The 25352-nt window shown below is 40.8% G+C and overlaps 1 protein-coding gene across 4 annotated transcripts; it reads right to left on the bottom strand.

The window, feature by feature from the left end:
- Positions 1-431: 431 nt before the first annotated feature.
- On the bottom strand, positions 432-25038 carry LOC141753137 (serine/threonine-protein kinase PAK 3-like). 4 transcript variants are annotated; one of them, XM_074611514.1, is made up of 9 exons: positions 24812-25038; positions 9719-9912; positions 9490-9590; positions 6620-6773; positions 6459-6496; positions 3394-3456; positions 1601-1807; positions 1348-1519; positions 432-546 (listed from the first exon to the last, which is right to left on the bottom strand). In XM_074611514.1, the coding sequence occupies exons 2-9, from the start codon at positions 9888-9890 to the stop codon at positions 479-481; spliced, it is 975 nt and encodes a 324-aa protein (XP_074467615.1). In that variant the 5' UTR covers positions 9891-9912; positions 24812-25038; the 3' UTR covers positions 432-478. The 4 variants fall into 4 exon arrangements, with proteins under 4 accessions (XP_074467615.1, XP_074467616.1, XP_074467617.1 ...); XM_074611515.1 differs by having other exon boundaries at positions 1601-1756; positions 24812-25036; XM_074611516.1 differs by lacking the exon at positions 3394-3456.
- Between the last annotated feature and the right edge of the window lie 314 nt (positions 25039-25352).

A 25352-nucleotide genomic window follows, 5' to 3' on the forward strand; every position in this document is an offset into this window, starting at 1 on the left:
GTGTAACTCGTGATGCTAAAAACCTTCAGCTGTGAATTTAGACTGCAGTTTCCTCGTTCTCTTGCTGTCACTTACACCTGTGTACTGTCAGAAGCAGCTTCCTGCCACTAATAAGTTAAAGATAACCAGAGAAACAGAGTCAATAGAGAGTTATCTACTGTTTGGAGCTTCCTGATCAAATATGGAAATAGTGAGCATGTCAGAGCAGATAACAACCACAGTTTGTATCTGTGTAGATGTGTAAAACACAGAAAGACTTGCAGAGAGAGAGAGAGATGGCTGAGCTAATCTGGCTCTTGGCCAATTTCAGGATACAGTTCTCATTTCCTCTCTACTTATTTTTCTCCCAGTCATTCGACCTAACCCTCCCTCTGCCTGTGGTGGTTACTACCGCTCCGTCTCTCCTGGCGAGACTGACTGCTCCTGAAATTGCTCTATTTCAGTAACTGTGACGACCGGTTTGTGATCGCGGACGGACTTACCCTTGTCCTATTTTCTCGAAGCGTGTGTACTTCTTTTTGGGATCCCCCACGCTCACAATACTCCCTGAGTCAGAGAGAAAGCAGATATGTAGTGATTGAGTTTGTGTGGGCGCACACAGTCATGACGGCCTTCACACAAACACACAAATACACAGAAAACATCACCACAGACCCTTTTCTGCCCTTCTATTTCAGACATGCCCTGCTAAGTACATGCATCTCTACTTCATTGTAGTTACATTGCAGTAGTTGCATTGCATTGTAGCTACTACTTCTACAAGTTACATTGCAGAGAGGAGTGATCTAGGGACGGACACAATCAATGAAAAAAAGGTAATTTGTTGTCAAAATTTGATTACACTAGTGCTCCCTGTTCTTTTGCATAATTCTTCTAAATACACAGACTTGGTGCACTAGTGGAAACAGCCACTGGAACCAAATATCCAGCTTGTCTTCTGAATCACCACGTAGTGATTTATTCGACACCAAGGTCATATCCTCAGTATTGTTCTCGGGAATGTGTGGCTTTAAACTTAGGACGACTTTAAATTCTACATGATTTGATTTTATCATTATTGTGTCATGCATAGATAATATGCCCTGCCCAAACGGTCTTATTGAACAGACATTTAATTTAAAATTTGGTCTACAATTTGGGATAATATCTTTATATTCAATTGTTTTTAGGCAAATAAAGATGAATAATTCAAGAAATTTAGGATTTCTCCACCAAAATAGTTCCTGGCAGTGTGGAGAAGGCTTTTACAATAATATACGGAGATACAATTCACAGAAAATACAACTGAACTGAACTAAAGTGGGAAAAAATAAAATATAAAGTGTTTTGGTGGCTAATGAAACATACTGAGCCTCTCCAGAATCTCCTCATCTGTCATTTTGGACTTCTTCCTCTGGCGGTCAGTGTGGCGGTACATTGTGTTGGACGTGTTGTCCGGCTGGACCTGCGACTCCGGTGGAGTCACCACTTCTTTCACGGGAGTGGGAAGCTTTGGTTCCATGACGGAGCGCGTGTAGATCTGAGAGGAGAAAGGAGTCAAAGAAATGCAGGGGAGGGGATTTTGCATTCAGAGTGATTTCACCCAGCCGTATAAACTCACAGATTTGGTGTGCTCGGGCCGAGGCGCGATGACCGGGGGCTGCTCGTCGTCGTCCTCCTCTTCTTCCTCCTCCTCCTCCTCTTCTTCTTCTTCCTCATCATCCTCTTCTGACACAGGCGGGGCGATCGGGGGCTCTGTCGATGATGTTTTGGCACCCTGGAGGGTAGAGATGTAAGTGAGTCTGGATGCATTGTGCATTGTAGCAGGCTGGAATGAAAAGAGTGTGTGCAGATCTTCAATTTTTTTCCCCAAATTACAAAAATGTACACAGTTTACCACAGTAAACTGCCTGCAAACCCCAAACCAGCCATGAACAGAGTTTGAGTTCTGGCGAGTTGAGTTGCAAAAGAAACTTTGTCTAACATACAAGCGTGATGGTGGATTCATTTTTTTATATATTGCTCCAACCATATAACAGATTCAGATTGGTCACACTTCATTTTTACAGGTCTACAAATTTCATGGTAATTAGATGATAGTTAGCAATTTACCTATTTGAAATTATTAGCTACCAGGTTACATTTGTGTAGACAATAAGTCACACAATGGGGAGATTTGTGCCTGATCAGAAGGGTCTTCTATAATTTCTTTGTTTTCCAGCTCCAATGAAGAGCAGCACACAGCCGCTTCTCAATGATGTTAGCTTCTCAGGTCCCTATTTTAACTATTATATGCTATTTTAGCATATAATTATTAAATAATGTTTATAATAAAGTAATTTTTGATACATTTTGAGTTAAATATCGGGGTAATTTGGCAGTAATTCTAAAAAACTTACTTGCTAATTATCACCTAATAACCATGCAATTTGCAGACCTGTAAAATGAAGTGTTACCTTCAGATCATATCAACATGTTATTCAAAATGTGACAAAATACAGTTAATCTGTTGTGATACATCAGGCATTTTGTGTAAAAAAACAAACAAACAAACAAATATGAATGGGGTTAAATTGTTGGGAGCAGTTTTGTTAATAGTGAAGGGAAGTATTATGAGTCCGGTGAAAGCATTAAGAGAGTGAGGTGCCATTCAGTGCAGTTTATCTGAGGGTTTTTATGAATGTTAAAGTAACAAACTGTTATATTTACATGCTGCCACATTGCAATAATGTGCAATATGGTGATAGACATCCTCTAGATACATTTTAACAAGTGCGATTAATAAGCCTCAGGCATATTTATTATTCCTAATGCTCAGCCTTTATTTCCCCCCCATCCAAAAACTCTGCTAGCCTTGGATCATCTTTCCTCTTATGGAGTGGAAACATTTCATCCGTTTCCAGTCTCGTCATGCATAAATGAAGCAGTGCAGCTTAGTTCTAGTGATTAAAGGGAGAGGGTCTGGCTCAGTCCCTCATTCAGACATACTGGGCCTCTGACCCACTCCACCGAGGGCCGGGCCAAGACTGCAGTGCAGAAATGAGCGTCTAACTGTAAGCAGTGCCATTTTTTTTGCCTTTCTTTTCAGAGCCATGCGGTAATGTCTACAATGGTGATGAGGGCACATTATTCTAAAGAATATGAGCTCATACATGCAGTTTGACAGTCATCACATAACCCTCTGTGGCATGCGCCCCTGCCCTGCCGTTTCAGTGGTTTGAAAAAAGATAAGAGGTGCTCTTGTGGAAGATAATAAATAGTAACATCAAAAACTAACAGATCCAATCATCTAAAAATCAAATATTAATGTGCGCTTTGCATGAGCCAGTTGGAATAATCAGAATTAGGAGATCAAATTTAGCTTCAGAGCCAATGCAGAGATACATCATGTGGAAAGTAATATGGAGGAGTTACCTTGTCAAATAATGCGCTGCAGGTTCTAAGGCTGACAGGAGGCCCAGATGACAGCAGTCGGTTCTGAATGTGAAGGTTGAAAATGGGAGGATTTACTCAAAACAAACCCACACAATGTTTAAGAGTAAGTGGACTTCAGGGGAGGGGGTGGGGGAGGGTATGGGGCAGGGGGTGGACATTGGGTCCTTAAATTTTCTCGCAGTCTGAGGGGACATGATGGAGACAAATAATACCGCCTAAGGACCGTCCTTGCCCAAGCCTAGAACATATTTTTCAAATTTCTTGCATAAAATGCTACTTTAATCAGCTTTTATTTGAACACTATATGGACGATCGCTTCCACCTCTGTTTCATTTGAAGATGCAATCCATGAGACACCTCAATTATTGTCCAGTAATGTCATCGTATATGAGCACCCCCACATACAGACAAATGTGTTACAATTTAGCTCTCTTTTCTGATATATTTGTTTGTGCACTTTTCGGGCACACGGTAAAAAATTTAAAAAGTTGTGTGTTTTATTACTGCAGAATTGTTTTGGATACTTGAACATAATTGCTGCTCAGGCAGGGAAAATGGTTTCACTGTAAATAAAAGTGGCTCTATAACGCTCTGGTGAAGATGAAGTGGCTGCTCCCATTGATCTGAATGGACAAATGCTGTTTTCTATTGTAGCTATTAAACATTTATGACCATCATAATTATGACCGTGCAATGAATAAACATTGCGTCATGTCCTCGCAATTGTTGTTGACTTCTGAGCGTCAACTCATTTCTAATTAACTACCTATTTAGGGATTAAAGTGTAGCATTTTGGAAGCTTTTTACTTAAAAAGCCTGAAAATGACTGCCAGATTTTCTCAAGACAAACAATGCAGAGCCACCTGACTGAACTAACAACTATTTGATCTGACAAATCATGCTGAGCTGCTACCATATAAAAACATAATACTGACTTGATAATTCCAACATTATTAATTACAGATGCATATTATTATTCAGCTGCTCCTCTACACAACAGGCAGGATGCCATGTATTGTGTGAGCACACCTGAACTGCAAGGTATCATGAAGGAATTATAAAAGCAAAATTGTGACCTCCATGCACCAATGCTGGAGTCTAAGGTTTTTGTTAAGTTGAACAGTAATGTCTAGAGATGAAATGTCGAGTGTAATGTGAGGTAAAGCTCACACTAATAAACACACTGTGAACGTAGATATATGAACAGTGGTCGAGCTGTCAGATAAATCCTGTGGTCTGACACTTCCTGGTTGGTATTAGAACTAATGTGAAATGAAATATATGACTTGGCTGATGGCTAAACAGGGGAAACTCCTCACATGTAACACCAGGACACAAACACCATCAAGACCAAGATATTAATCACTTAAAGCAGCAACAAAGAGGCAATAAAATGGATCCTGAAACACTGCCAACGTGTCCTAAGTTTCATCTTCATTTCTGTGTATTATAAAACCAGAGTGTTTCCTGCCAAAACTGTTTCTTAGGTGAGTCTATTGCCTGCTAGAGGTAGCACGTTAGAGTGGACACAGGCACAGGAAGTAAAGTCTGACAGAGATATCTCAAATGTAATTACAACTTGGTCTGCATGAAAGCATGAATTAGGATGCAACACAGTGTCCCTGGATGCATTATCCGCAGTTATAAATGTACGCTGAGCTAAGGTCAAGGTGACGCACTTGATCGACTCACGACATGGCTCAAACGGATGCTCAAAGAAGTTAAATAACACCCAGAGATCTTACAATATGAGTCTCTTTTCCATCTGACTAAAAGCAGTTCTTTAATCCTTAATGACGAGACAAGAAAACTGCAGGGTAGACATGAGCTGTAGCAGAGAGGAAAACAACACGCCAGCTCTCAAATATTTACCTGCATTGCAGGTTAGTAGACGTTGCATCAGGTAGCTCCTGATGGGTTACTGTTTCTCTCTGAAAAGAGACAGTTTGCTTCTACAGACCAAATATTGGCACCTCTCCTGTATAGTTCTGCTTGCCTGAGACGATGCGGGATGAAATCTGTGCCACCGGAGCCAACAGCTGAGTCACCTCTGCAGGCCGAGGACCACTGTGACAGTCCAAGGCTGAGATGCTCTCAAATATCCTCACTGGGCTCGCACACTTTTAGACTCACTGCCACACCCGCTCAACCTTCACTGGCACTTTCAAGCAATAGCCCTGCATTAAGTGATCCCATTGTAGTTTGCCTGGGGCGGCGAATCCCACTGAACAGATTCCACTTCTTCACCCGGCTGAGCCTGTACAGGCCAAGGCATTCGAAGCATAGATTACTGTGGTCAAAGCCAGGAATGAGGTCAGCACAGCGGGAGTCCTTCTAGATGCAGTTGAGCCTCCAGTGAAGCTTGTCTATGGCTATTTCAAAATCTGGTTGAGTAGATTGGAAAAATAAACAATGAGTAACAGTGGCTCTCGCAGAAGTCACCGTTTCTGTGCTGGAGCTGCAGACTGATTGGCGTGTATGTAAAATTCAGGGCATTACGCCGCATAGTGAGGGCAGTAAGCCTCTAGCAGGGGAGCACGCACATTTTGCCCATTAGAGGCAGAAGTGCTGTAGAGTATCTATCCCAGAAATTTCCAGACAGAGTTATTGATAGTTAAGTGAGGAAGATTTACTGTGGTGTAGCTGGAAAGGTTCAAGACGAAGAAATAAAGCCACGTCATGTTGCAACTTACCTGTTTTTTTATTACACTGTTGGATGCATATAAATCATGAATAAATATGGCTTTGAGTTGAGAGATTTTTTCCAATGAAATATGGCAGAGATCGTGCATGGCTAAGAACCGGAGATTGGGTTGATTTGTACTTGTAATGTTTTTACTATAATAACCAGACACTAGGGAGGTCAAGATATGAAGAGCAGCAATAAAACTCCTAATAAATCAGACAGAGGAGCAACCTCCAACAAAAAGGGGAAAATGTTTAAAAAGCCATTTAAAATTTAGCATTAAATAGTAGATAGGGGTTATTAACTGATATATACATGTATTTTGTCAGATTTGGTGCTTAGAGATAAAAGAACTCACCAGAGTGTTTGCTGCTATGTACCCGTGTGCCGACTTGTCTGAAACAGAGAGGAACATTCTTGTAATCTTCTGTATTAGACGTAAGAATAAATATGAATTAATTTTGTTATATTGGTGTGATGATGTTATTTCATTTTAGTAGTATGTTTAGAGTTGTTTACCTCCCGAGGTGAAGCTCATATATTTCTGGTTGTTGACGGTCTCTTTGGAGTCGTAGAACTTTAAGACGTCCAGCACGGCCTGCGGGTTCTTCTTTTGCTCCAACTTCGTGATGTTCGAGGTCTGTAGGAGCCGCGCCCATTGCTCCGGGATACCCTGCACAAATAGACACCGTTCGAATGTTAACAACATTTTGGCTACAATATTCAAGTTTTGTCTTGAGGAAAGATAGTGGCTGCTGGCTGTATAATCATATTTAGTGGACATTTCAGTTTCTGTGCAGGTTAAACAAACAAGATATACAATGTTAATTAGTAAGCTTTAGAGGTGTTTCAATACTACTGTTTTAGCCTATGTTTTGCATGTTTTAGTGTCCACTGATGATGGACATTAAGCTCTTTACAGGGGCTGAATGTAGCCTATAGTTCAACAATGGGTTTCATTCATGCCATCTTTGTAAACTTGTGGCTATTTTTACACTCAAAGCAGCTGTTGAAAAAATAGCCTTGTTCTGTGAAAGGAGAAAAAAATTGATACTTGGAGGGGGATCAAGGGGCAAATCAACAGTAATATACTGTATCCTCCCAGAAAGCCATGAAAGAAGTGAAATCAAAGAGGTTTAAAACTGTCTTAATGGAGCTCTGTGTGTGTGTGTGTGTCATAAGCACACAGCTTATCAAATGAACAAGGAACTATTTGTTACTGATGTCATGGACTGACTGCAGGACATTTGGAAGTCAAATAGACGGGAAAAACATGCAGTAGGTCTATCCCTGAGGGTAAGAGTGCTTTCAGGTCATGGATTGCTCATCAATTCTTTTATTTAAAAATAATTGTTAGAGAGCGTTTCATGTTCGCCTTTATCCCGATGAGCTCTGAGAGGACCCAGAGGCTCACCTGTGCTGTTCAGAGTCAACTAAGCAAGGGTGAACTTTAGACCTCCCATGTGTCATTGGATTATTATTATTAGTGTTTGTTCAAGTATTATCTGCCTGATGATTGAGACGATGAGTAAATGCATGTGGAATGCAGTTTATGTCATGCATCTCCCTATGTTTGTGTATTCAATGCAGCTACACCACTTGTTGAGGTTTAAGGGGAAAGTCATCTCAAATAAAGTCTACTTTGTGGTGGAATTTCCTGTCTCTCTCTCTCTCTCTCTAAATCCGGTTACCTCACGTCCAATACTCAGATGTCCAGAGTCTCCAGCCCTCGCCACTTTGGTCACCTGAACAAGAATTATTATCCTCTCAGTTCTAAACAAATATGACTAGACACCACTTTTGTGTTATAGATTAGTCCCGGTATTGTGAAACCATTTTTCCATGTTACAGTATTAGGGTTCCATTATTATGCTATTATAGCTAATGCATGTTTTCATTTACCAAATTAAATTAATTAACAGTGAATAAATTAACAGTACATAAAATCCGTTTATGTTTTTTCATTCTTGATAGCACAATGTCAATGCTTTTCCCATAACAGAGGATCACCTAAAGGATAAGTGATTACCATATACAAGGTGTGCAAAACAATATCATGAACACTTGTAGGGCTGCACAATTAATCGAATATTAATCGTGATCATTATTTTGGCTTCCCACAATTAAATTAACATGATCGACTATGATATTGACGTTTAAAATGCTCCGCTCACAGAAAACTCTGCTGCATAAATCAAGTTCTAATGTAATCCTGTAAAATGTAGCTTTGGTGAGAAATTTGAATAAATACAGTTGTTTGAAGGAGATGTTTTCACAAAAATATAAAATAGATGTTAGAGAGGGAATTATGACCTGTTTAGCTTCCTAACACTAGCTCTAAGCAGTTTATAATATATAATTAGAACTACTAATACCAAGATCTTTTTTTAATCAAAGCAAATATTTAAATAAAAGTACAATCGTTTATTTCCTAATCATTTTAATTGTGTGTTTTTATGTAAATAACCACTATAGATGACAATAACAAAGTAAAATACCAGTAATAACATTTAGAGTTTTTGATGGTTGGAATGAGTGAAAGCAACGCTCTGTTTTTTTAAATGTGACATTGAAATAAAAATATTTTCTCTCTAAAATCTATGAGTAATCATGATAAATAATCACGATCTCAATATTGATCAAAACAATTGTGATTATCATTTTGGCCATAATCATGCAGCTCTAAACACTTGTACTATATAATGCAATTCATTACAAAAACTTCCCCTCCAGTATATAGGAAGAACATAATTCAAGGTGTAATGTACGTAATACAATACAATGCAACAAGAGCTGAATAAGCATCTCTGGAATCAAAAACTGAACCTTTAAAAGCTTTATAAGCTTTGTTTTGGGGCTATTGTATTGAACCACTCACTATTGTGTCAAACAGAGGAGTCTAGTGTCTAAGTGTAATAGTCTTAATATATTATATCTACTAAGTGTACTCAATTGTTGGGATATACTGTAGTATGAAGTATTAAAAAAATGAAAAACGTTTTTTCCATGAATAACTGAAAAAAATTGATCAAATTCAGTGTAAACAGATAAAATAAAAGAAGGAAAATGCAGTGTCATGGTATGATATAGGCTTACGTAAGAATAAAACATCTACTGCCAACAGAAACTGCAGCTAAAAAGTAATTTACTAAGAAACGCTGAAGGATTCCAGTGCAGGTTTCACTTGATAGGGGAGATAGAGTGATTGTCATTCAAGTCACTTGTATTTTCAACTTTATGCGGAGGAAAATATATCATGAGTTGACTTTATTACTTCAGGGAATTTTAGAAATGTTTGCCTGGGACCGTGCTTTTAGATGGGAGGACTTTAGAAGCACATCAGTCCCTGTTTATATTATGCTTGATTTTCAGGTGAAAGAGATACTCACTGTGAATTCTCCTGTTACAGCATCAAAGCCAACATGAATGGTGTGTTCAAAGTCTGAGGGTAGGGATATCTCAGGACGTTCCTTCTCCTTCTTCTTGTTTGCTACAGGAAAGGAACAAAAACTGATTAAAGGGCTGATCTCTAGCATTTGTATACACAGGTAAACTAGTAAATTAGATGAATCAAAGTGGGGCAGAGCGTGAGGTTGACGTGCGGGGGAGGATACTCACTCTTGTCTCCCCCGGGGAAGATGGAGCGCAGGCGGACTTTCTTGTTTTTCTCTTCAGGAGCCATTGGAAGCGGTTTAGAGGCGTGATTCAGCGATGAAGAGTCTCGGGAACTACTGTTCATTCTCAAGGGGGGGGCTGGTGGTTTCTCTTCAATATCAACACTATCAGACATCTTTAGTAGCACTCACAATGTCCTATGAGAGAGAGAAAGAGAGAGGAGTACAGAGTTAAAATATCTTGGTATAGATCAGTAGGGACGCGTGAATTGGCCATCGGAATCGGAGCGATGTAACATTTTAAGATTGCTTTTTTTTGCCCCAATCAGTCATTCACTACTGTACATATACTCAGTTCTTTGTTCTTTGCCAGTTTGTCTTATTACATTTGTGCCTCCTGTCTTTTTCCTTCTGTAGTGATTTGCCAAGAGTTTATCCTAATGTCAAGTTTTCTCAGTGAGTTACTGGTATTTTCCTTGTTTCCTCGGCTTTTACTGTTACCTGCCAGCCGGACCTACTGCTTCATTTGGACTCGGTAAGTCTTCTCTTTAATAAATCACTGAAATCATTCTACTGCCTCCTCTACTGTCTGTATTTGGGTCCAGTTCCTGTTTTCTATTGGTGCCTTCAAATGAAACTCGTAAGCTCGTGTTTACAACATGGGAAGTCGTGTACACGATATGCTTGCCGTTCCAAGTTGTTAAGTCGTGAAGAACACCGCTGCTAAGCAACGTCAACATTAACGTTACTGTCGGCGTCTAGAAGTCACAGAGGCTGACAATTTAGCAAGCTAGCAAGTGGGTAACATAATACAGGAAATGCAAAGGTATAATGACAGAGGAAAAAGATGAGGCCGTTGGGAATATCAACATGGGCAAGGGCAAAACAGTCACAACGTTAAGACAATTTACACAAGAAACATGCGATTAAAAGCGTAAAAATAGGACAAATAAAATTATAGACAAATTACTTCCTGACATAAGTTAAAAGAAACTAGAAATGCTATAAAATCATAGTAATTATAAAACCCTAGGGGAAAGCTAAAAGGAACAGGTGAGTTTTAAGATTAGATTTAAAAACAGCAAGTGAGTCTGAGGCCCTAATTGTGCCTGGGGACTGGTTCAACAGATGTGGCCCCAGCGACGAGGGGGCACGATCCCCCATGGTTGTCAGCTTTGTCCTATGACCTATTAAAAAATTACAAAGAAAAACAATATACCACTAAAATTACAATATATTCAGTTAATATGCATTGAAAAAGTAACTCCCATGGCCTCCGCCATTTCTGACAACGTCAACAAACACGTCACAACTCGTGAACTCTGAGCTTTCAGAAACTTACGAGGTCGTGAATACCACAAGAGGGGGACGTTCATATGAACTCTTTCCGTGAACACGGTAAATATGACCCCATTTGAAGGCACCATTATTACCAACTGTGACAAACTCAAAGGTATTAAATCTATAATGATGTAATACAGAGAAAAGCAGCTAAAATCCATATTTAAAAAAGCTGGGACCAGTGATTTTTTAAAAATCTAAATTGAGTTTATTTAATCAATTCTTTCTGCGTTGCGGCAGTCTCACAAATTTTGACATGTGACTCAGTGGTCTTCTATTTCATAAACATTAATTAGTTTTGTACACAGAGTACTGATAAATGTGGGCTCTCGTTAGGACAGTGTTAGGAGTTGTATAGAGGCTGAGGTGAATTTCTTGTCTCTGGTTTGTGAAGCAGCAGAACTGGGGTAATATAAATGTGTCAAAGCCGTATCAAGACCTGTTAGCTGCATTCAGACAGATCTAACGCTTGCAGAAGTCTCCTAGTTACGGTTTCAGAGTATTGCATTTTTAGAGCCTTGGCCTATTTTAGCATTGTAACATGAGGAATCCTGTTAGAGAGACACCGGCTGCAGGTCTGAAATATTCTCTGTTAACACATCTGATACTTTGCACAACAGATTTAGATATTATTTAGATTTAGAAGAGGACACAACTCCTGAAATTCTCATTGTGATGTTGAATTGAGGTTATTTGGTAGCGAGGTGGAGTCTGATGTCCAGCGGGGTCTGTTCATCTGTGAAAAACAGGAGTTGATTCTAAGAGAAACTGGCAAGAGTAAACGTTCCCATCACTCATCCCCCTCATCCCCCTCATCTCCCATCTCCCCATCCCACTACCATCTTAAACTCCTTCACTGCCTCACCCCGAGGCCAAGCCCATCATGTGATGTGGAGCGCCACCGTCCCAGAAAGCGGGCCATCCAGGCCGCCCCCTTAGTGGAGACCTACATTAGCAAACAAAGACCACTCCTCGGCTCTTAACACAGGGCTCACTGCCTCTGACAAATTACACGTGTGTGCCTTCACAGTGGCCTTTACAATTTTATGTAACCATCTTCTAGCCCAATGCAAAATATGGTTGGTTACACTTTGTTAATTCCCCCAAAAGAACTGGTTTTGAATGAAGGAATTAGATTAGTGTAAAAATGTAATATATATTGATAACAGGCCATGATTTAATCAGATATGTCGACAGTAACATCATTATTACATAATTCTTGTCTTATGAAACATATTTGTCAGTAATGCGTCATTTCCTGTTTGGACAGAACACTAATAACTAATTATTACCTGATAGACATTTAATTACTACAGATTTATGTACACACAGAGCTAGATTAAGTCAGCATATTTCAGTCTTATCTCCATAAGAGTTTCTCATCTAATCCAACAGTTATTTTTCCCTTGGATAACATTAACCATTCATGTGTAATTAGACTGATTCTCATGTTTTATTCATATAAACTAGACTACACAATATCTGCCAATACTTAATCATGTGAAAAGATCAAATATTGGTCTGAGATAAGAGAATACCAACACAATCTTGATGTTTCCTAATAAACTGGACAGTGTTTTTTGTTCCCCTCTGCTGGTGGTGTGCTGAGAATAACAATTTACTTTCAATTGGCAAGAGGATGTAACACAGAAACTGCATTGTGATCATTTCAATCGGACAAACTGTTCTATGATCACTGCAGGAAATTATTTGGTAGGTGGCGGCCCATACATCAGAGCTTGCTGTAGATGAATTTTCATGCAACAAATATACACTGAATCAGTGACAGGGTGGTATCAACTGTCAACTACCACTTCCCAAGAAGACTCACTCCTGACAGATTGTGGTTAACTCCACTAATAAAATGTTGATTCGTCTTAGCTGGAGGGCACACGCTATTTCTAAACAACCTGACAGCTACAGAGAAACACTTTATGATCTTAATCCGCTAGTAGATTTTTAAGAATATTTTCCTGGTGTATTTCCAGGATCTTGTGAGATAAGATCTGGTGGTGGGGGTGACGCTGCTGACAGTTTCTAGCGTGTTGGGTGAGTTCCAGGTGAGAGTCCAAACAACAACAGCAGCAAACAGGTTCTCTCAGGTTGGAGATTATAGGCGTGTCACTAACAACAAAACCCGGCTAAATTCTGCTGTTTACAAAGTAATGTCACAATGTCGACGGGGAGCAACAGGGAGTTGGCTATCATAACAAAGAAGACAATAAAGAAGACATGGTTGTATGTCATGGAAGCCACATGAGCCCAACGTTAAAGTGAAAGTGTCGTCGGGACAATTGGCTACAGGGCAAAATACTATATGTTATTATATATTATTTTACCACTAGGGCAATGTGAGGAAATACTGTACACAATTACTGTAACTGTTTCAGCTACGTCAGCATAATCCCTCACATGTATCCACCTTGCCTGTAGTTGTTTTCCATTACAAAGACACACACAAGTGGTTCTGCCTTGTTCAGACTAATGCAGCTGTGACTGATGCCTCTGTTAATCCATTAACATACGTAATCTTTTCAACACATTTCTTGCCAGCTGCAGTGTGTCATACAGCTTTTATTCACACACAGATGTGGATTCACTAACATGAGCACTTGGCACAAATAGGGATGCATCGATACCGAAAGCTTAAAAAGTTTTACACTTGTAACGCTTGCTAATTTTGAAGATTTCTTAAGTTGCTGGTGTACAATTTATTATTTTAATTACAAAGAACAATTAAATAAATTTACATTCACATCTATGTATTTATTGGTCAGGAAAGCAATGTTTAAGTCAAGCCTGATGTTGCCTTACACATAAAAGAATGATCCCAGTCACTTCCACACAGTGAGGCGCGGTACTCGGTATCAGCCAATAACCAAAGACCTGTACTAGGCTTGTCGCGGTAGTCGGTGTTAACCGGTGTTAAACGGTGGTCGGGACAACACCGATTACATTACGTACCCACCGCCGTTTTGCTTTTTTTTACAGAAATAAAACCCATTTAGTTAATTTTGGCATATCAGCGGCTTATTATCAATACATAGTTGGATGCTACAAACTGAAAGTGAATGCATCTGCTCCATACAGAGTCTCCGCTCTGAGTAGCAGGGGCCTTTTTTGACGGGACGAAAGAGAGAGTTGACAGACCGAGAGATGGCGGAGGATTTGGTGTCGAAGCGAAAAGCAAACGCGCCTATTTGGCAATATTACAGATTTAAACCCAATGCTATAAGGGAACCGTAAAGTTAATGAGGTAATCGCCGCGAGGAGGACAGAGTGGTCACAGCTGGTGTGCACGGCGCAACGGCGTCAGGTAGACCCCTCCGGCCCCGCAGCAAAGGTCAGACCGGAGTGGCCAGACACACAGCCACCCGACGATAAAGATCAAAGTAAACGCGCTACACATATTGGCGTCATCTTTTCTTGTAAAATAGCCGGTGTAATCGGTATCACCGGTGTTGTCACAAGTTTATTAACCAGTGAGAAAATGTCCTCACCGTCACATCCCTACCAGGTACCGCTATTGGTATTGGGAAATAAATAGTCGGATCGGTACATCCCTTGGCACAAGCAAGACCTGACAACAGCAACTGAGATCAATCAGGTCACTATCTGGTCAGCAAATACACTATCTGCAACATCAAATAATGACGAGGTGACAGGAGGTTCTGAACCATTTAAACATAAAATTGATATTTCCTTGAGGCTTATTGGGTGAATCATACTGTGCGCCTTTGCTTCCTCGATACTCATGTCCTCCTTGGGACGCAGAATACACTTCAGTGAAGGTAAAGCGCATGCTCATAAATATGATAATTTTGGTCAACAACTGCCAGTGTGGATGAATTATGTAGCTGGAAAAACTCTTCAGTGTCTGACTGTGGTCATTTCTTTATCAGACAGCTGCAGAATACAGCAGGAAACCACAGGAAACCCAATGATTTTATATGTTACAAAAGGCGGTCGCCACTGCTGCTGTGAGGCTATTTGGTTAATCACATGCAGCAGCAGCAGTTCGATCTGCTGAGCAGTCACACAGCTAAAGATGGCAGATTCATGGAGGCACAGACATTACTTGATTCTTCACTCACATAAAACACTGACCTATTTACTGTGCAGACTGACAGGCAAGCAGTCAGTGAGTGCACTGTCCCTGAGACAAGCAGCTCCTATTTCTGAAACACAGATAGGCCAGTCTCTCGACATTATAAATCAACTCTGAGGCTATTTCAGCACACAAGGAAAAAAAACACATCACTAAGCGACCAATCTCTGTCACAAACGCAGCTGTAACACTGATCCACGATATGCTAATTTATCAGAAATTACAACCTCATTCTGCTTGGCTTGCTCCGGTAGGATGTGACGTTTTGACAGCGATATACAGTATGAATGCACAAGTGTCTAAAAAAAACACACAGAGACACACCAGCTCAACTTAAATAGTACCAAGGATGTTTTCACATTTCTCTTCCATAAAATATTAATCTATCCATGAAGAGCAGGCATTTTCTCTGCTCTTTCAAACATTAATGCAGAATTTGAATGGCTAACACAGGAAGAGGCTCTAATCTTGAGCCCGTAGCGGCCCAGTAATGGCCCCGCTGTGGGGGGAGGGCTCCATAAGCCCGGCTCTTCATGCCCCTGATTAGGACACGGCTCTCTGTTTGACTTGGCTTTAGCTTTGGCTGTGCTTCTTTGAAGGATGCTGATTACTTGGATGGGACGGACAGCTAGAGGACATTCAAAGGATAAGGAGGAAGAGGGGGGGAACACTCCAGAGCTGCAATATCATTGTTATCTCCTTTATCTCTGTGCTGTCCATATACTTTTACTGGTTTGGAAAAGTTGGCCCATTATACTGTTAACAAGAGCAGAGAAAGACAAGGCCAGTTCACTTGACATCCTCAGACACTTCACCCAGACATTAGAGCACCGGAGGCCGACGACACACAGATGTCAACATGTTAACGCTCCTCTCTCACATGGTCGGCCTCTCAAGGTCAAAATCAAACACACAAAGTCACAGTGCATATGCTAACCCCCTTTAATTTCATATGAAGGTTGGGGGAGGAGGATTTCGGGTGTTATAGTTCAGTTCTGTCAAAAAGGACGGTCTTTGAAAGGGGAAATGGTCACAAGTTCAAAACCTCATGTGGTCAACGAGGAAATCATCTAATCTAATTTTAGTTGATTTATTTTTAGTTCATAGAAAAATTTAACATATTTTGTTTGACTTGGGAACATAATGTTATGTGACTGAGCCTTGACACCTCATGGCTGTTAAAGGTCCGATATTATGCTCATTTTCAGGTTCATACTTGTATTTTGTGTTTCTACTAGAACATGTTTACATGCTGTAATGTTCAAAAATCCCTTTATTTTCCTCATACTGTTAGCCTGAATATGCCTGTATTTACCCTCTGGCTGAAACGCTCCGTTTTAGCGCATTTTGACGGAATTGCAACAGAATTGCATTGCTAGGCAACAGCTTGGGTCGATGTGTACTTCCTGTCAGCTGATGACATTCACATACACACTGCAACCAGGAATAAACTGGGACACATTTGGAATGTTTAAGTTTAAAACCGTGTAATGGTCTAAATATTGTATATTTGTGACATCACGAATGGGCAGAAATCCTGACGGCTTGTTTCAAATGCAGAGTTTCTGAATACGGGCTGTGTGTATTTCCCTGTGGATTGAGTGTTTCGATACTTTCACAGTATTTATATAGGACTTAAGCCTGCTTTATAATAAAAAAAACATGAAAATCTCACTTTTTTATAATATGGGACCTTTAAGTTATTAAATAGATCTTTTTCCTGAAGATTTCTACAAGTTGAGTCCAGTCTCCCTGGGACATGTGGTCACATGGGTGTGTACCAGATTGTGCGTTCAGTCATGGATCTGGAATTGATGAACGTAATCCAGACTTTTGCAGAATCGCCCAACATCAACATTGTTGTCTGGGGAGAGTTAGATGAGAACATTGATACCACTCTCATATCAGTATGGCAAATGTTAGCTTAGCTTAGCACAAAGACTGGAAACAGAGGGAAACAGCTAGCCTGGCTCTACCTAAAGGTATCTAAATCCTCCTACCAGCACCTCTAAAGATCGCTGATTAACATGTTACATCTTGTTTGTTTAATCCGCAACATGTTTGCACGTATAAGGTCGTTAGATTAATGACTAAAAGAGCTGAAATGTGACATTGTGAAGCCGACACACACGTTGAACCTGGAATTTCCAAATCATCTAAATACAGCTGGCCACTGTTTTGATGTCTGCGACTTGCTCACTGTGATATAAAAATGTTTGACACATCAGCTTTTGTCTGACGAGGCTCCACCTCTCTGGTTCGGTCCCCCTCCTGCAAAAACTCTTTACTTTGCATACAGCTGCCAACGTTTGGTTCAGGAAAGGGACAAGTCACAGCAATCTCATCAGTTTGCGTACACCAGGTGAGACGGGGTTGTGTGAGTTTATTCTCAACTCGACAACGGAGCATAAATCTTGTTGAGTTCACTAGAAGTTCCTGTCTCATATTTCAGTTTGTGGAAAAAATTTTGCAGCAACATTTGAGAGGCAAAAAACATCTATATACTGGGTAACAATAAATATGAACTCACTAACATATTAATGATGCTTGAGCAAGAGCTTGATAAAAGCTTCGTTACATATTCATAAATATTGATTCAGTTGTTGTCACCTTTCATAAAGCGGGAAATTGTTTGACAGTTGCGTCACAGCAGCAGAATCATGTGTTTCATTACTCAAAATCAAACCTTTTCTTCCGACTTCTATTTTTAGCTGATACACAGGCCTTGGGAGAAAGCCGTGGAAATGTTGAACATCTTTTAATCATGTTTCTATAAAAGGCTTGTACCCGTTCATAATACGCTAACTAGAGCATGATTACACAATATTAAAAGCAAACCTAAATGGATGCAATAGTCCATTCACACTGACCTCCCACACTGCATCCCTCACAGATCTGAAACACTGTCGATTCACATCCTATCAAGGTTATTTTTACTAAGACAGAACACTCCACAGTGCGTAAACATCTCTAACCAGTGGTCTATTATTAGCCACCAGCCAGATGTCTCATCTTGTTTCAATTCATCGTGGCATTTTTATGAATGGATTGTGTAGAAAACACCCAGTGTTATTATAGCGTATGCATACTGGTGGACTTTTTCACTATATTTATATTATATATTAATGTTCTGTTTCCATACAAATGTCACACACATTGCACAGCAATGAAAATGGGTTGTACAGCAGTCACAAAACCAGATTTTTCTATAGTGGATATAACAATGAAAGACAAATTGAACTCCACAGAACTAAATCCACCACATATCTCATGTGCAGTTTGAGTTGAGATGTCGTTTTTCCAGCAATCAAAATTCTAAATATTGACACTATATCTGACTTACTTACTATAACTAACCCTGTGCTCACAAGTTGTGGAGTAACTTTTCTAATATTCAAAACAAAGCAGTGAAAAACAGGTTAGTCTACACTCAAGATCTATTTATTCACCACAGCCTACGATCCACCATGACTCTCATTTTACCAGGCATCCTCCTCTCCCTACAGTACCTCCACCGCTGGGGAGGCTGGAGGGCTCGCTGTCATTTAATATTTAGTTAGGCTGAACAGACACACACACTTACACTACATGTCTTAAACCTGTCATGCTAGTTTTCTCATTTTCAACCGACTTTTGCATCTCAAAGTAATCATTTTGGTAGGTGTTTTCTGAGGTAATTTAATTAGCTGTGTACGCACTTCTTTTTTGATAGTGACATGCCAGCAGCAGAATGTAAACAACATCAAATTAAAAAGCATGAAATAAAACCGTTGAACAGTCACAGCTGACAAACCTGCAGTGCACCGTGTTCTGACAGTTTGAGCTGCTCTCTCCGGATGAGTTACCGATAGAATAAAAGTGCTTTAAAGAGAGACACTTTACTCTGCCAGGTGGAAAACGTCCGTGAAAACGGACTAGCAGTAGTATAAATGTGCTTAAAAACATGGTGGCTCATTCTGTCAAGTAGACAAAAGCTATTAAAAACGTGACAGAATTAGCCACCTTATTTACACAACTGGTTGTCTGTTTTGAGAGATTATTCCTTCCTGGCAGAAAGGCCTACTTTTATTCAAAACACATTTCTATAACTGTTAGTTTATTCTGATAGACGGAGCCAATTTATCATATGAGTACATTATGATACCTTTTCCCTGACAGAATGAACACTATCTCACTTGACAGAATGCATTATTTTCAATCACATTTGATAGTAATATGAAGTCTTTTTGCGTTCATGTTCTACTCTTAGCCTTACATTCAAGATTTCAGAGATTGTAATAATGAAGTCAGGTCCACAATACAGATGGATGCAGATGTTTTTTATGGTTGCTGTTGGCTTCCAGTAACTTTATGTCAGCAACTCAAACAGCTTGAATACCTCTTTATCGCATCTTTCCTTCATTTGAAAGCTGGTCGTGGAGACTTACAGTTCAGGAAACAGCGGGAGAATCAAACAGAAGACATTGCAGTTATAAATCATGCATCTTGGACCACTAGGTCACATTGGGAACATTGGGGATGCCCAAAACCTTGAATACTTCATACAATTTTGAAATTCTAAGTAACCCACGCCCCATGTTGATGGCTGCAAACCATGAATACATGAATGGAATGAATACGCTGTAAGTAACGAGCCATACAACATATCAAAATGACAAGTAAGAGCCACCAACGGCTCCCTGTCCTTCACACTGATACATTCTCGGACAGAAATGTGAGCATCTCTGAGTTTCAAATATTATACTGTAGAATTTTTTGTTTCACGTCTTACCTTGAATTTGTACTCGTACGAACAGCGACTATCTTTGCTCTTTTACTGTAACTAGTCACTCTTCTTACTCCAAAAGATGTGGTTTGAGTTACAGTAAGTTTGTGCCTAACAAAGATGTGAGCACCAAGCACAGGTAAGGATGCTCATCTCGTATTTTCCGCTTTAAGGTTCCAAAGTGTGTGTGTATGTTGTTGTTTTTTGTGCATTAGTGTGGCATGGGGGGGGCATGTTTGAGTGCCAGCTGGAGGCAGAGAGGGGAGTGGATTCCCTCCTGCAATGCCAGCTGGTGCACCTGCTCTGAGTCCAGTTGAAAGGGTTAAAATGCACCCGTTCATATGTACATGCTGTCATTCTCTACGCTATTTTTCCCAGCAATGTATGCCAGTCACTTAATATATAGTTTTTGAGATTAAGTGTAATATCCTTCTGTGTGGCTCTGTATCATGTTCTACAACTATACTGCACATAATGTCTTACTGTTGTGTCATAACTATTTCATTTTGATAATGTCTCCCTTGCCAAACCCATGTAGCTGCATTATGATTTTGCATAGACAAACATTGCCATGGGACTACGGTAATATTTGTGTCAACAAATGAATCAACTGAGAGGCAGTGCCACACACAGTAGTTGCACCTCCGTGCAGCCAAGAAAAGAAACTGAGTTCGTCGTAGTTTATTTGGACAGCAGCACCGCTCCGGATGAGCTTGAGCTCTAAAGATGTTATTTGTTTGTGACAGATGAGTAATTTCCTTCTACCTGGAGTTACAAATCTTAGATCATGTGGTCATGACTACAGCTTTCCTATCATTTGGCACCAAAACTGTGCCTGTGCCAGTTGAAATGAAAGTCTCCCTAACCGTCTAATATAGATATTATAGCTGGAGCATATGTAAAGGTCTCACCTCTGTGCATACAAAACAGAATGAGGGCTGAAATGTGAGTTTATAACAATCAGAGCAAATCCGTCACTTTTTGAACCACATCTGAGGTTGTCTGCAGTCTTTTTTCTCTCTCTTGCACCCTTCTGCAAACTCTCTGCAAACTCTTGACCCAGCAGTGAAACTTGTTAATCTCTTAAACTCCCTGAACCTGTTTCCTCCTCTGCAACAATTCTTCATCTTTTTCTTCTCTGCAGTCTCTATCCATCTGGAACGTCTTCACGCATTGCATCATCTTATACTATAAAGGCTTTTAACACCTCTTACTCTCCAGAATCTTTGAATCCACTCAAGACATCTCTCTGACTATCTTGAAGCCACATTTCTGATTTGTGTTTGATACGTCAGAAAAAGTCACAGAGGGACTCTCTTTGTCGCAAAGTGCACAGAGGGACACATAAACACACATACAAACACACAGACAACCCTATTCTAAGTAGCAACAGACATCAAGTAGGGAGATTACGAAGGGAGCTGTGTCAATGTGTCAGTGTGTGAGTGTTTCCTGTCTCTCTCCATCCATCTCTCTCGCTTACTCCCCCTCCCCGTTCTGAGACAAAATGGCCAGATGGCTTCCAATCCTACATGTTAATCCACAACACACAGACTGTAGCTCTGACACACCTACCACAGGACTACTGCTCCGCTTTAGACAGATATATGCCCTTAAACACACACACAAACACCCCACATGAGGCCACTACACATTGATAAACCGTCAACAAGCGTCCTAAAGGCTAACTGCACCGAACAATAGCAGCATAACTCATCCAGACTAAGTCCTCAACAGATGGAGGCATACTTGTATGTGTTGTGTGTCCCACTATCATATTTCAGGCAGCCCAGTTAGCCGGCTACAAGCCAAGATGAGGTTCTGTGTCTACTGCTTTTGTTAGCTGAGGTGAGGTAAGAGAAGCTGTGTGTGTTGGGTTACACCGGCCAGTGGAAAACAAGGGGAAGCCCAGAACTGCACACAGTAATAGCCATGGAGACATACAGGCAGATGTACTGAAAAAAAAGAAATGTTTCACATTGCTTCAGTGTACAATAAAGCTCTGATTGTATCATGTGCTGTCTATGATTATGTTAAAGAAAGGTGCTGGACAATTTATGCTTATATATGGTGGCAGATTTCATTTTGGTCACACAGGTCTTAACAGATGATCATATTAAAAACATCAATAAAACAAAGGAAAATTAAACATCTATTGGTATATTTATCCAAATTGCTAAGAGATAACAAGCCGGACAAATCAAGGTAGAATTAAACATTTCTTTTGTTAACCAGGAAAAGATATACCATCATTTATTACAGTGGACAAAAATACTGTAAATTACCATCTAAATGTGGATTTATAGATGTTTTTCTCTCCATGTTTCCTTCCCTTCAACCTTGAAAGGTAATTCCATATATAGGTCTTCACAGAAATGATATGATTAATAAAAATGGTAGTTTTGGTTTTGCAAGTTGATCATGACAAGGCTCAGTTGTGAAAACATTTGCATAGAAAGCCAAACCACAATAAGCTTTGCCTGCACAATTCATGTTTACACTATAAACAGGGTGCAGTTTTACTTTCATATTTAGTAATACAGCGCAGCATATGCACAACAGGGGTGTAAGAAAATATTGAATATCGCGATATTTTGTTTTCTGAGACGGTATTGATTCTCAAAAACAGTTCAATAGTTCACATGAAAAGATTAATTCAGTCAATGCTTTATTTCATTTGTGTCATCTCAGTGTATGTGTCCTCTCAAAGTAGTGCTATGATGTTGGATGTTACAGGGACTGTGGTAAATGCAAATCCCACTGTTCAGATTGCATGAAAAAGTCAACTTTTTTACACAGATTTTATGCATATGTTGGTGTCTTCTTTGTACTATAACAGTTTTCCTAAAATTAGATTTAAAAAATTGCAATATATCGTCTTGCTTACCGTATCGCAATATATCGCGATATATTGAACCGTAACCCCTGTATCATGATACGTATCGTATCGTCAGATTCTTGCCAATACACGGCCCTAATGCACAGTACATCAGACAGACCTGACACATTACCACCTTTTGACTGGCCTGTGAGCTTTCTTTGCAAATATAAAAATTGCATGAGGTGCCTGTAACCTACACAAAGGAAAAAGGCCTGTGTGAATACTGTGACCTGATGGTACAGTAAGCAGCTCTACCCAGAGACCCATGCAGACATACAATATACAGAGCTATTAACTGTCCATGTGCCTGTAACAGACCTGTGTAGATAAAGGTGTGATGAATACATAATGCACAGCGTCTAAGACCTGAAGCGGCAGCCAATTACCCAGCAACGGTTTCACAGATCAGTGTGAACAGCAGGACGTATAAATACCAAACACTCTAATGGTATATCACAGCATCTCTGTCTGATTGTCTCTGACACACTGCATTAGATTACTATACTGTAGGCCTGGTGTCTTCTGCCAAGCCCAGAGCTGTGTAATGTGCTGTACTGGCACAAACTATTTTACGCACTGACAAAATTACCAATTATTTTCATGTAGAAATGACAGTTTAGATCATCGAATTATGTTATTGTTATATAAGGAGGGGCCATGGTGGCGGTGGTGGTGGTGGTGGTTAGGGACACTAATGATTCCATAAAATAAAGATAGCAGTGGACACAATACAAACCCTTTGGGGGGGAACATAGTGAAAGGAGTGCAGTCATGATGCCTCTACAGATAGATTAGTGCTGAATGGAAGGGCATGTATTACATCTATATCAATGTAACAGGCCAACGTTGAAAGGGAGCAGCACCTTCGGCATCCCTTCCCCCAATTCCCCTCTACTCATCTCCACCTCCCTCGATCACTGACATGACTCCCTCACATCCCTCCTTCACACGACAGCCAGACAACAGGTCTCCCATCAGGCCTTGCTTCTCACAGGATGACTGCGCTCCCTTGGAGATGTACCTCCCTCTTCGTAACACCACAATCTAAATGAGCAGAGGTGATGATGGGGAGACACATTCACTACTGTATCCTTTCCATCCATCCATCCATCCGCCGCCACCACCACCGCTGGCAGTGGAAGAATCCGAGGCAGAATAGCTCAGCTTTCACAGGACCGGCCCCCACCCCCACTCCTCCGCTCCCCAATGAAGTCAGGTGACCAGATGTTGTATATCTCCCTGTCACTACAGCCGCCATGAAACTGCTACACACATCCATGTTAAAGCCAGGAGACAGCGGCACATCTCCTCTCTGCTCTCTCTCTCTCTCTTTCTCTCTCTCTGTGGTCATTGAAAGACATATTTGGAAATTTCTTCCTGAGAAACCCTCCCTAGAAAGGCCACAAGTGAGGCAGTGCAGAGATAACAAAAGAGCATCCATCAGCATAATAACCATCCATCACCCCCCTCCCTCCACCATCCACAGCATATACAGCTCTGATCCATCCGTCAGCCTCGGGTCTACAGACCCAAAATAGCATTGCTTCTTTTTTGTTCCAGTGTTGCCACTGCAGCTGCTGCATTTCTCCTAGACTGACACACACACACACACACATACACACACACAAGGCCTGCACAAACGCCTCCATTGATTCTAACACCTCCCCATCAATAAAGATGCTATTTGCGAGACACAAGGGAGTGCATACAGAGATGATGATGTGATGCAGGTGGGGGGTGGTGGGGGTATATGATCATACAAATACATCTCCAGCCCATCTGATGCAGGCATCCATTTCCATCTCGCCCTCACGGACAGACTGCTGATGAAACAGCTGCCTTCTTACCAGGGCAGAATGCAGAGTGGAAGAAAAAAGGCTACAAAGCACCCCTACATACACAGCCTCCCCCTCCTCCTCCTCTCCTCTCCTCCTTCCTCTACCCCCCCCCCCCCCCTCCCCCCTTCCACATCCCCTATTGCCATACACAGAGAGGGAATTACCTGAAATATGTCTTCACATTCTCTTGCTCAGTGTTTCGCCGTTGAGCCCGCAGCTCTGGTGGATTCATCGTCAGCCGCACAGTCCTAGTGACAGTTTAAAGGCAGGATTGCCATTCTCTTGTCAGACCAGTTCCTGACCCTAAAAGCAAGCTTGTTCGGCAGGCTGGATGCTTCACTGGCTGCTCACTGTTCCCTAGCCCATGATGTCATCCACCCTGCTTCGCTCATTGGCTGAGAGGCTGAATATTAATGCAGGAAGCGAGGTCTGGGGGAGGAGGCAGCCAACGGGCAGACAGAGTTGGTTTTCTGTTTAACAGAACAGACCTGCTGAGTGAGAAGACCAGGAGAGAGGGAGGGACTTTATATCCAGCTCAGGAGCTGCTCTTTGGCAAGGCAGTGATCTATCTCTTAATAGTACAGGGAGGCTGATCAAATGTGATGCAACAACTGCAACTTTATCAAGATTAGGCTTTGAGAAGTTGTTTTCTTTATGTGCAAAATTTGAACTGACAATGCCTTTAAAGGGCTGTGTTTGATGCAC

This window comes from Sebastes fasciatus, chromosome 16 (assembly GCF_043250625.1).
Source record: "Sebastes fasciatus isolate fSebFas1 chromosome 16, fSebFas1.pri, whole genome shotgun sequence".
Taxonomy (NCBI): Eukaryota; Metazoa; Chordata; class Actinopteri; order Perciformes; family Sebastidae; genus Sebastes; species Sebastes fasciatus.